Raw genomic sequence first — 12,602 nt, 5'->3', positions numbered from 1 at the left:
TATAAAGTATTCTGATTAAGTGCACTCTAGAGACTCTAGACCATCTATTGAAGGGTTGTTAAGGGCGACAGAGTGAATTGTCTGCAGTCCATTTGGCATTGGAAATGTATTTCTGCTGACACTAAAGATTAGTCTACAAAGAGCATTTAAATACAATATAATTCCTATTGATGTTTATATAAATAGCTTATAATGAAACGAACTGCATTAGGGTAGTCTTGCTATGTTTTAAAGTATGTTTTGCAGTTAGACATGCTGGATTCAAGGCAGCAGTGTATTTGAATGTGAGCAAACAGATCTGGAAGGGCAGACATAAATGCAATGCCCTGTTGTCTGAATGCACATTTGCTGCAAAGCTGATACTCAGGCAGTTATGGAGGGTGGTTCCCATTTTCCTGTGGCTTGAATAGATATGTGTGCCAAGCTTTATGTATTTGTGTGTTAAATACAGACACTTCAGAGTTAGGTCATACCTAAAGCACATTTAACACATATTTTAGGCACATGGCTTCCTCCAGAGATTCTTGGGAACTGTGGCTTACTCACAGAACTACAATTCCCAGCACCCTTAGCAGTTCCCAGGATTCTTTGGGGGAAGCCATGTGTGTTTCATGTGCTTTAAATGTGGGTGTGACCCCTGTGCTCCTAAAATAAAAGCTTTGATGCATTTCCTGCTTATTAGTGTCACAGATTAAATAATAGAAGAAAACCCATATTGCTAGTTTTCAGATGGTACGGGTATATATTGTAGCTGATAACCATCTTAGAAGAGACAAATCCTCTATCTGTGAAAGTGAAGAGGGAAATGATCCTTTTCAGAGGCTGCCTGCCATCTTGGAGGCTTTGTCACTCCTTACAATAGCAAACTCTGGCAGTGAGTGCCAACAGAAATGGAGCCAAAACAGGTTCCACCTAGAAACAAGCGGGAGAGGTATCCAACATGCTTGGGAGAATCCCAGGGTTTTCGGAAGTATGAAAATAGAAACCAACCAAAAAACCCAAGGGAGACCCTACTCCCTGCCCAGTTATGAATAAGCATGTGCATTTGCCATGGAATGTTGACTGTCATTTGGAAAAGAAAAGGGAAATGCAAGTCAGTGGGGAGGAAGAGGGATGAATGGATGGAACTCTGAACAAGCACTCTCCTTTTAGGAAGGGAGAGTGCATTGCAGTATTTCTGTGTGGATTCCGCTTGTTTATATTCTTACAAAACCTGTTTCCTGGTTAATTGGTGATGCCTCTTCAAGTTGGTTTTTAAAAAGGATATTAATCTATTAATTCATTTTGAAAGGATGAAGCCTTTCTGCTGCTAGATTTGTCGCTCATTGTGCAGCAGCTTGAATAGGTTGAAGGTGATACTTTGCCATATGCTTCTCTGCTGCACTGACAGCTGCTGTGATAGCAGGATGCAAACACATGAGCATCTGGGCCTTACAGGCTCCACTGCAGAAAAGTCAGCACTTTAAATTAAAACGAAATCAAAATAGTTTCTTTTTCAGTGCTGAATGCATTCTTTCTCAAAGGGGCTTTAATTTCCTTTTTATCGCCTTGTGATATTTAGACTGCAGGTTCACATTGTTAAGTGGTGACAACTGAGTCTTGAGAAAACACTTCGCAGAAATGTTAACTGGAGGCTTTTGTTTTAATTTCCTCAATCCATTATAAAGAGCACAGTGTTGTATCTCATTGATTCGTGCGGTAGTGTGTCAGTTCAGGAGTGATGGATGATAAAACTCTCACATGCACTTTTGATTGGCTTGGCATTATAAATTATTGTAAATAAAAGTACTAGCCTGTGCTGGCAGGAAGCGCCCTCCACACCCGTACGAGAAGCACATTTTAGCAAGAACAACTGATCTAGTCTGTGTTCTATTTTCTCTTCCCTGTCCCCGTTGTGACAGTTTATTCTTTGCAACACTTTTTTTCCTAATCTTAATGTTGGCTTGCAGTTCTGTCATCTTTGCCTTTAGCATTATATTGTTGGTTCATTTTGGACATCTCAACCAAAAGAGCAACAAAACTGGGTCTCAGGATCAGTCTCTTAGGTTTTTGCATGGTTGTTTATAAGCTACTGGCCAGACTCTGGATTTCATAGAGCAGTCTGTGTTTCTTCCTAGGAGGTGCCTGTCATGTAAGGCAGGCTGAATTTTCTCTTCTTCTCCCCATTCAGGTTCTCTACTGATCTCCCGCTGAGACCTGGCTTTTTATGCAATAGGGGGCCTGTTGACCTCATCCAGTTTCCTTTTTTCTTAGAAGCTGGATGTCTTTTTCTTTTTTCTTTTTTAACCAATTTCCTCCCTCCTTTCAGCTGGGGCTGGACAGCCTGGAGTAGGAGAGCCAAGGCTATTAACCCATCCAAGGGCATTTCATTCTTCTGCAGCCTCCCCTGCATAAAAAGGTCACTCTGAATCGGGCTGTTGTCATCCTTGCTGCCTCTTTCTTCTTCTGTAATTCAGTGAATGGGCAGTTTTGTTATGGCATTCAGTATCTTGAATGAATTGAAGTAAAACAAAGTTCTCGAGGGGGCGCTAGGACATCTCCAAGCAGGTTGTCTTCATCCTAGTACTTACTCAGCAGCAGGAAATGATGGCATTCCAAGGTAGCTACTATGGAACCCACCCCTTGAAATACCAGCTCATTTCCTGCCTTTGTTTAAAAGGCATCTCCTTGAGCTGTGCTTATAGTCTGTCTGATTCTACTCTCTCAGGCCTGTTGTGTGTTGTTGGTTTTTTTTGTGTGGACCGTGTGCCAGCTGTCTGTGTGTGCCTGCCCCGGGGTGAAATTTTCCTCCCAGTGGGATTTGAGTGTGCTTGGTCTGCTGTTTGTATTTTCCGTCTCAGTTAAATTAAGATTTACCTTTTGTGTTCCATAAAATTTCCTTAGACTAGCTGTCCCTTTCAAAACCTTCCAGAATTTATTATTACCTTTGATCCTTCTGTTTTGTTTTCACTCCAGATTAATTATTGATTGGCTTGCGATCTCAGGCTTGGTTCATGTATTAGGGCCAGATCTTGACTACAGCTTGGGGTTGTGTAAAGGTAAAGGTAAAGAGACCCTTTACCGTTAGGTCCAGTCGCGGATGACTCTGGGGTTGCGCGCTCATCTCATTCTATAGGCCGAGGGAGCCGGCATTTGTCCGCAGACACCTTCCGGGTCATGTGGCCAGCATGACTAAGCTGCTTCTGGCGAACCAGAGCAGGGCACGGAAACGCTGTTTACCTTCCTGCCGGAGCGGTACCTATTTATCTACTTGCACTTTGATGTGCTTTCGAACTTCTAGGTTGGCAGGAGCAGGGACCGAGCAACGGGAGCTCACCCCGTCACGGGGATTCGAACTGCCGACCTTCTGATCAGCAAGTCCTAGGCTCTTGGTTTAACCCACAGCGCCACCCGCGTCCCCTTTGGGGTTGTGTACTTTCCCCTTTTACTCTTGGAAGGTTTTTTTGGGAGGCGGCAGGCAAACAGCATCTTAAGTCATAGAATTGGAAGGAACCCTGTGGATCATCATAGTCCAACCCCCTGAAATGCAGGAATATGCAGTTGTCCCATACGGGGATCAAACCTGCAACCTTGGCGTTATCAGCAGCATGCTCTAACCAACAGAGCTATCCACCTGGAGGGCATGAGGTTGAGGAAGGCTACTATAGTGTGAAGAATTAGTTTCTTTTATCTGGCCTGGATCCTGAGTTGCAGTCCCAAACAGTAGTTTGGACCCACTTTTAGTCCACACATGTATTTTTACCGCATACATTAAAAAAACAACAACCGTATACAGTGGTACCTCGGGTTACATACGCTTCAGGTTACATACGCTTCAGGTTACATACTCCGCTAACCCAGAAATAGTACCTCAGGTTAAGAACTTTGCTTCAGGATGAGAACAGAAATCGTGCTCCAGCGGCGCAGCAGCAGCAGGAGGCCCCATTAGCTAAAGTGGTGCTTCAGGTTAAGAACAGTTTCAGGTTAAGAACGGACCTCTGGAACGAATTAAGTACTTAACCTGAGTTACCACTGTATTAGTTTGGTGGTTGAAGTGCTGTGGTGACCCACGCTAGACCCAGATTGTGATCCCATAGTGAGTCCAAGTCCACCATTTTAAGATCAGGGGGTTGAAAGCGTCAGGTATGTCTGCTCCATGGTGACCCCCATCCTAAGGCAAACTCTTGTATGGCAGTGGCTCCATTGTACTTTTGTTCCCCCAGATCAGGAGTTGTGCGAGAGAGCAAGGCGCTCTTTTGTTCATTCGTCACACCTTTGCTGTGCAGTAAATAGAGTATAGAGCTTTTAATGCCCTATAATCAAAGAGCACTTCAAGTGAATGCTTATTTTCTATGACAAGACCTTTTACACAGCAGGAAAGCATAATCCGCGTAGATGGAAAGAACCACTAATTACCATGCTAAGTGTTCCTGCAGCTTCTAGGGAGCAGAAGGCACTGGATGCAGAACTTCCTGTGTGCTGCTGAATGTCAAAGTGCCGCATACCCATCTGGGCCTGGGGCTTTATGTGGTTTCAGGTTTTTGAGTACTGTCTCTATTTCCTCTGGGGTGATAGGGCTGTCCATGAATTCTTGTTCCTCTGCAGTTAAGGTTGTCATGGTCAGCCCTGTTAGGAATCTTCTGATTTCCTGTGCAGGTGGGTTGCGGGAGATGTATAGATTGGTGTAAAATTCAACAAATTCTGAGGTTATTTCTTTGGTGGAGGATGCTATGTTACTGTCTTTTTTTAGTGACACAGTGTATTCTGTTTTGAGTGCCCCCCCAACTGCATTTGTTTGCTAATAGTCTGGCGTTCTTCCCTCCATATTCGTAAAAGCATTGTTTAGAGTATAGGATGTTAATCATAGCTTTATTGATTTTTAGAGAGTCAGTTTCCCTTATTTTTGTTCTTTGAGTTTTAAGGAGTTTTTTTGGCTCCTGTTTGTTTATAGTGTGATGAGAGGGTCATAATGTCTTGTTCTAATTTACCAATTTTTGAGGAGGTTGTGTTTTTTAAAGGATGCCCTCTCCTTTTTGCAGGCTCCTCTGGTGACCATTTTCATTGTGTCCCAGAGGTTGGGGGCTGTTATGTTGCCCACGTCATTGTCCTTAAAGTAGTTTTGGAGAGTTTTCAAGACATGATTGATGTTACCTGTCAGGGAACTGCAATCGGAAGGGAGGGAGGTGAAAGGGCTCACACAGGTTGGGAGAGACTCAGCAGCTGAAGAGGGAACCAGTAGGGGGAGAGGAGGTGAGCTGAGGGAAAGTGAGCTGGAGGGATGGCTCAGAGACACTTCCAGCGAAAACAGTGGGGAGGTTTCAGGACCTCCTGTAGGGACACCCACTCCTCGCCGGAAACTGTCACGCAGAGAGTCCAGAAGACGTGTTTCCGTTAAGGAGCTTTTATGTTGGAAGCGATTCCGAAAGCAACCACTGTCGGAATCTGCCAGCGACTGACGGAGCCATGTTTAAGGGGCTCCGTTACAGACAGAGGTTTGCAAACTTGACCAAACTCTGAGGGACTTGGATTTTACACACAAGCAGCTCATCGTCCCATCACAGCATTCCAACAGTCTCCGTGAGCAGCTTGTGCAGGAGAAGGCATCATGAGCAACCCAGCCGGAACCGGAGAAGCAGGAGCTGGAGCGGGTCCAAGCCTGGAAGAAAGGTACCGGGCGTTGGAGGTCCAGCTAGCGCTGCAGACGGTGAGGCTCGAGGAGAGGAGGGCTCAAGATGCAGAGAAGGGGAAAACCACCCCGCTCGCCAGAAAGTTGCCAGGATTGGTACAGAAGTTTGGGGGGGAGCCCAAGGACCATCATGCCTTTAGGACAGAGATGCAATATGCCCTGAATCTGCAGTTTGATGACTTTCCCGACGAGGAATCGCGGGTGGCTTTTGTGATTGGGCATCTCGAAAAGGGGGCGAAAGACTGGGTGAGGCCCCTGATGGCAACGAATAATGACATCCTGAAGGACACAAGGAAGTTTTTTCGTGCCATGGATCTGATGTTTTCCAGCGATATTGAGCAGGGAGTGGTACGCAGACAGTTAATGGCGTGCAAACAGGGGAGCCGATCTGTTCATGAGTACTGGACTGAGTTTACCATGTTGATCCATAAATTGGGGTGGGATCTATCGGCGGAACCCATTCAAATGCTCTTTGAAGAAGGGCTTTCTTCGGCTGTGAAAGACGAACTTTCCCGGGCGCCCAGGGCGGAGTCTATGGACCAGCTGACCAAATCAGCGCTGACCATAGGAGCGCGCCAAGAGGCGAGAGCCTTGGAGAGGCGGGAAGGGAAGGGGGAACGTTGGAGGGAGCTTCGCATTCCAGAGATTCCAGAGCCACCGTTCCCGCCGGGAGAGCCGATGGAAATTGGAACAGCGCGCGCGCGCGCAGTTTCAAAGCCCAGTGAAGAGCGGAAGAAGGAGGGGAAGGGCGCCAAGAAATGTTATCTCTGCCAACAGCCAGGTCATTTTGCCAGAGTCTGCCCCCAAAGAAAGGAATGGCAAGGAATGGCGGGAGCTGTTGGGGAGAGGGAGGAAAAGGTACCGGAGCAAGTAAAAGCCAACGCCTGGCTGCCACCGTCAGGGCACAGCAGCCAGGCCAAAGAGCAGTGAAAGTGCCCACGCCGGAACCTCCTAAACCCGCCCTAGTGATAGAGGTGTTACTAGAGCTGCCTAACGGACACCCACTAAAGATAAAGGCGCTATTGGACTCAGGCAGCTCCTGCAATTTCATGAGTAAGGAGTTTGCTGCTGAGCACCAGATACAGACTATCCCTTTAAGTAACCCTTTGCAGGTGACCACGATCGATGGAAGGGAGCTGCTGGGAGGAGAAGTCAGCCAGCAGACCGTCCCAATGATAATGAGGGTAGCAAGACACACTGAGCTAATAGCGTTTAATGTGGCTACCTTGGGAGGAGCTCCCATTATTTTGGGGATGAGCTGGCTAGCGTTACATGATCCGCTAGTGGGCTGGCATCAGAGAGTGGTCTCCTTTGGGTCCGCACATTGTCTAGAACACTACAAAGAGCGGGAGGCTCAAGGAGGGGCCAGAGCCACTCTAGCAGGGACGGAAGTAACGGAGAAGGGGAAGGTTCCCCAACAATACGCCGACCTGAGCAACGTCTTCAGCGAGAGAGAGGCAGACAAACTACCCCCACATAGACCCTTTGACTGTCAAATCAATTTACTCCCTGGGGCACAGCTCCCTGTAGGCAAGCTGTACGCCATGTCAGACAGAGAGATGCAGGAGCTAAGGGAGTTCATTGACAAGAACCTGAAGAGAGGGTTCATCAGAGAGTCCAGGGCGGTGGGGGGCAGCCCAGTGTTTTTTGTGGATAAAAAAAACACGGACAAACCTAGACTTGTAGTGGACTTCGGGGCCTTAAATGCAGTGTCAGAACCAGTGACTTTCCCGATGCCCAGAATTGATGACATTTTGACAAGGGTCAGGAAGGGAAAGATTTTTACTAAACTGGACCTGAGGGGGGCGTACAACCTGATACGAATAAGGAAGGGGGATGAATGGAAAACCACCATGTTCACCCCTTTGGGGGCATTTGAATATTTAGTTATGCCCTTCGGCTTACAAGCAGGCTCCGCGTGCTTTCAATCGTTTATGAACCACGTCCTGGGGCCTTTGCTTTACAAGAATTGTGTGGCCTTCTTAGATGACGTGTTAGTATATTCAGAGAATGAGGAGCAGCATGTAAAAGACGTCAGGGAAGTGTTGGGCAGACTGCAAGCCAATCAGCTGTGGGTGAAGCTAGAGAAGTGTCAGTTTCATGCCAAGGAGGTGGAATTCCTGGGGTACCGCTTGTCGGACAAGGGATTGGCCATGGATCCTGGCAAGGTCCAAGCGGTACTGGAATGGAAAACACCGAAAACAAGGAAGGATGTGCAAAGATTCCTTGGATTTGGAAACTTCTATCGGAAGTTCATCAGAAATTTTGCCCACTTGACGGCTCCCATTACGGACTGTCTCAGCAGTAAGAGGAAATTCGTTTGGACGGCGGAGGCGGAGCGAGCTTTTGAGGAGCTGAAAAGGGCATTCGCTTCGGAAGAACAGCTCCTGCATGTGGATTTACAAAAACCGATGCGAGTGGAAACGGACGCATCAGACCGGGCTGTGGGGGCGGTGTTTCTGCAGCCTGGCAAGGAGGAGTCGGAGTGGAGACCGTGTGCCTTTTTTTCGCGAAAGCTGAACAAATCTGAGAGGAACTACACGGTGTATGACCGAGAACTACTAGCCATTCATGAAGCGTTCAGGAGATGGAGGCATTTATTAATTGGGGCACAACATAAGGTGCAAGTGTGCACGGACCACAAGAACTTAGAGTATTGGAGAACGGCACGAGTGCTCAACCAACGGCAAGTGAGATGAGCCCAGGAGTTCTCCAAATTCCACTTTGAAATTTGTTATGTGCCAGGTCCAGAAAATGTTAGGGCGGACGCTCTCTCACGCAAACCTGAATATTTGGAAGGGGAGGGGGCACCCGAAGAGAGACATGTCATCCCAGAGGACCGCTGGGTGTGTGGGGCGGCATTGGTGGGGCAAAGAGAACTGGTAGAGGAAACAGAGAATGATGAATACGCCCAGAATAAGCTCAGAGGTCTTAGGGGTGAGGGAGAGGAACCAGGGGGTTTCGAGGAAAGAAATGGAGCTTTGTATTACAAAGGGGCACTGTATATCCCTGAAGGAGACTTAAGGGGGAGGGTACTCAAGCAGTTGCACGACAGCCCCACAGCGGGGCATTTTGGACAACACAAAACCATGTGGTTGGTCACCAGGGAATTTTGGTGGCCTAAGGTGAGGGAAGATGTACGGGAGTATGTAAGAGGGTGTGAGCAATGCCAGCGAGCCAAAGGGGAGAGGCGGGCGCCGGCGGGGCTATTAGAACCCTTACCAACCCCAGAACGACCTTGGGAGGCAGTGTTGATAGATTTTATGACTGATCTGCCGAAGTCCAAGGGGAAAACAGCCATCATGGTGGTGGTAGACCTACTAACAAAGATGTGCCACTTTGTAGCCTGCTCGCATGCAGTCACGGCGGAAGAGACAGCGAAGTTATTTGTAGAACACATTTTTAGGTTGCACGGGGTGCCATTGAGGGTGGTCTCAGACCGAGGAAAACAATTTACTTCCAGGTTCTGGAGGAAGCTCATGAGCTTACTGCAGGTGGAGGTCAACTTTTCGACTGCCCGGCACCCTGAAACCAACGGGCAGGCGGAAAGAGCAAACGGGGTCCTCCAGCAATACCTGAGGTGTTATGTCAATGACAGAGAGAATGACTGGGTAGAAAAGTTGGCGCTGGCGGAATTTGCCTACAACAATGCCGAGAATGTGTCCACAGGGATGAGCCCCTTCTTGGCTAATTATGGGTGTCATCCCAGGGCTTTCCCAGGGGGAGAAGGGGAGAGATGGAGCGTCCCGGCAGCCGAGCATTTTGTAGAAGAAATGGAAGCAATCCATCGTCAGCTCCAACTCAACTTAGAAAGGGCGAAGGAAGAATACAAGAGGCAGGCAGACAAGAACCGAAGGGAAGGTGAAACCATAAGGGTGGGAGATAGGGTGTGGCTGTCAACCCAAGGGTTGCCGTTCAAAGGAGATTGTAAGAAATTAAGACCCAGGAGATTGGGTCCCTTTGAGGTCATTCAACAGGTCAACCCAGTGGCTTTCAGGCTCCGGTTACCCAACCACATGAAACTGCACCCAGTATTTCACAGGTCGTTACTGTCACCGTATGAGGGGGGACGAGAAGGGATGGCCACTCGGGGACCGGTCATAGAAGAAAGGGAATGCAGCAGCCATGTGGCAGAAATCCTCGACGCCAGGTGGAAGGGGGATCAGGTGGAGTATTTGGTAGCGTGGGAAGGAGAACCGGAGTCAGAAAACACTTGGGTAATGGCAGAAGATATCAATGACGAGGTATTGATAGAAACGTTCCATCAAAGGTTCCCAAGGAAACCTCAGCCTGTGGAGAGGTTCCGGAGGGAATACTTTGGGACCACCGATGAGGAGGAGGAGTTGGAAGGATTCCCGGACTCGGAAGGGGAAGGGGAGATGGACTCTGAGGAGGAGGAGTACTTCGAGACCAGGAACCGCAACAGGTGGAGAGAAGTGTTCGAGACATCGGAAGATGAAGGAAGTTCATTCCGGGGGTTTGCCTCCTCACCGCCCGTAGAGGAGGGGGCGGGAGGGGGGGAAGGGGGCCCTGGAGGGGAGGTGGATGTCAGGGAACTGCCATCGGAAGGAAGGGAGGTGGAAGGGCTCACACACGTTGGGAGAGACTCAGCAGCTGAAGAGGGAACCAGTAGGGGGAGAGGAGGTGAGCTGAGGGAAAGTGAGCTGGAGGGATGGCTCAGAGACACTTCCAGCGAAAACAGTGGGGAGGTTTCAGGACCTCCTGTAGGGACACCCACTCCTCGCCGGAAACTGTCACGCAGAGAGTCCAGAAGACGTGTTTCCGTTAAGGAGCTTTTATGTTGGAAGCGATTCCGAAAGCAACCACTGTCGGAATCTGCCAGCGACTGACGGAGCCATGTTTAAGGGGCTCCGTTACAGACAGAGGTTTGCAAACTTGACCAAACTCTGAGGGACTTGGATTTTACACACAAGCAGCTCATCGTCCCATCACATTACCACATGATTATTTTTGTCACCAGCTTTGCATGGGGAACATTTCACTTACATTATTTGTTGTGGCATGGTCTAGCAGTTTATCCCGAGAAGGAAACTCACTGTTCTGAACTTGTTGCAAGTTGTTAAATGCCTTTTTCAAGAGTAATATTCACCATACCCCCCCCAAATAAAAATGTATGTGTTAGAATCACTTTGCAATGACTTCACCACAACCGTAAGTAGCACAAGATGCTGAGCTGGTTCATACATAACTCAGAAGTAAGGCCCTGTCTGCACTGTGCATTTTAAAGCAGCCTCATACCACTACAAGCAGTTGTGGCTTCCCCCCCCAAAGAATCCTGGGAACTGTAGTTTGCTAAGGATGCAAAGTGTTGTTAGTAGACCTTATTCCACTCACAGAGCTAACAGTTCCCTGGGAAGAAGGATTGATTGTTAAACCACTTTGGGAACTGTAGCTCTGTGAGTAGAATAGGGGTCTTCTAACAACTCTTAGTACCCTTAACAAACTACAGTTCCCAGGATTCTTTGGGGGAAAGCCATGGCTGTTTAAAGTAGTGTGATACTGCTTTAATTGCACAGTGCTGATGGGGCTTAAGTGTATATGCTTCCTCCCCCCTCCCCAATCTGATTTTGTGTAACCCATGTTAAACGACCACAGCTTCAACCTTACTGCTAATAATATTTTTCATTCTTGTTTTTCCGAACGTGTTGTTTAGGCACCAACTGGAGCCGACCAAGGACCCTGTCATCCTCAATGCCCTTCTGCATGTGTGCAAGACAATGCACGATTCTGTGAAGTAAGGTTTTTTCACTGTCTCCTTATAATGAATTTCATTTTAAATGGTGGTGGTTGTTGTTGTTGTGATCAGTTCTGAGGCCAAGGCTTCAGGGTTGAAGAACTGCTTTTCCATGTGCTGCTTTTATTCAGGGCTGCGTGCAGGAAAACAAAATACCAGCACTGGCCTGCTTGCTCCTTAAAACGTTGCTTTGTTCTAAATGCAAAACAAAGAGAAGATGATCTGGGATGTGCTGGTGACTTCACAGCTTAACAAATGGGTTGTGGGTGGAGCAAGAGAGAGGCGGCAGGGAGTAAATGTTAAGAGTGTCAAAAGGGATAAACAAAATGACATGCTTTTGTGAGATGCAGGTGTCAGTTAAAGTGCCTCTCCAAAAAGCACTCGCAACTCCAGTGAACAATACAGTATTGATATGGGTATGCTTATACCTGACAAGTATTTTAAAAACAAACAAATATCGGAAGTAAATAACAGAACACATTTAAATGCTTTTTTTTGCCATTTTGAAATGCGTACTCTCTCCTGTTAGATACTCCTTGTACTCTTCTTCCAGCAAAAAGCTGCTCCCCTGATACTTAGTGCCAAAAGAATGCTAAGAACTTACAGGAAGAGAACATAGAAATGTCATTTCTGCATTTTCTTTCTTTGTGGTGCCTGGGCAGTCTCTGTGCTCAGCTGGTTGCCTGCTTCAGTGGGCAGGAGGGGGGCGCATTTTGATAGATGCCTTTTAATGCCAGGCAAGGAGGGAAGATTACTCACAAGATCTACGGATCTTGGTCTTGCTTTCTCTGAGTTTCTCATTCTTCTGATCTTAAGTTCACATTTCCTCCGTATCTCCATCAGCTTTGCAAAAAGAATGTAAAGGCCTGCTCAAAAACCCACATGCATTTATGTGTGCATTTCCCACGGTATCCCTGTTTTTGTCAGCAATTTATTCCCTAGTGTGGTGGATTTTTGCAAATTATTTTCATGAATACATGCATTTTTGTGCTTATATGCACGTGCACTTTTGAACTGTTTCACAATGTTAGAAGAAGTGCAAACTTCAGAGATAGCCGCATTAGTCTGAGAAGTGCCAGTTAAGAGATTTGCATTCAAATGTCAGCCATGCTAATTTCCCTTCCATTATTTGGTTACAATTGCAGGATTTGCCCTAATCCTGGTTTACATATCATAGCAAAT

General features: G+C 47.3%; 1 protein-coding gene across 4 annotated transcripts in view; it reads left to right on the top strand.

The window, feature by feature from the left end:
- VPS35L (VPS35 endosomal protein sorting factor like) overlaps window positions 1-12,602 on the top strand; it is an 80,392-nt gene that overhangs the window by 39,098 nt on the left and 28,692 nt on the right. For all 4 annotated transcript variants that reach the window (XM_080980983.1, XM_080980980.1, XM_080980982.1 and 1 more), the window contains exon 22: window positions 11,340-11,420. In XM_080980983.1, coding sequence (XP_080837109.1) covers window positions 11,340-11,420 — 81 coding nt within the window. The remainder of the gene's footprint in view (window positions 1-11,339; window positions 11,421-12,602) is intronic.

This window comes from Podarcis pityusensis, assembly GCF_964106645.2.
Source record: "Podarcis pityusensis genome assembly, chromosome: 14".
Lineage (NCBI taxonomy): Eukaryota > Metazoa > Chordata > Lepidosauria > Squamata > Lacertidae > Podarcis > Podarcis pityusensis.
This window is presented reverse-complemented; position numbering and strand designations above follow the sequence as displayed.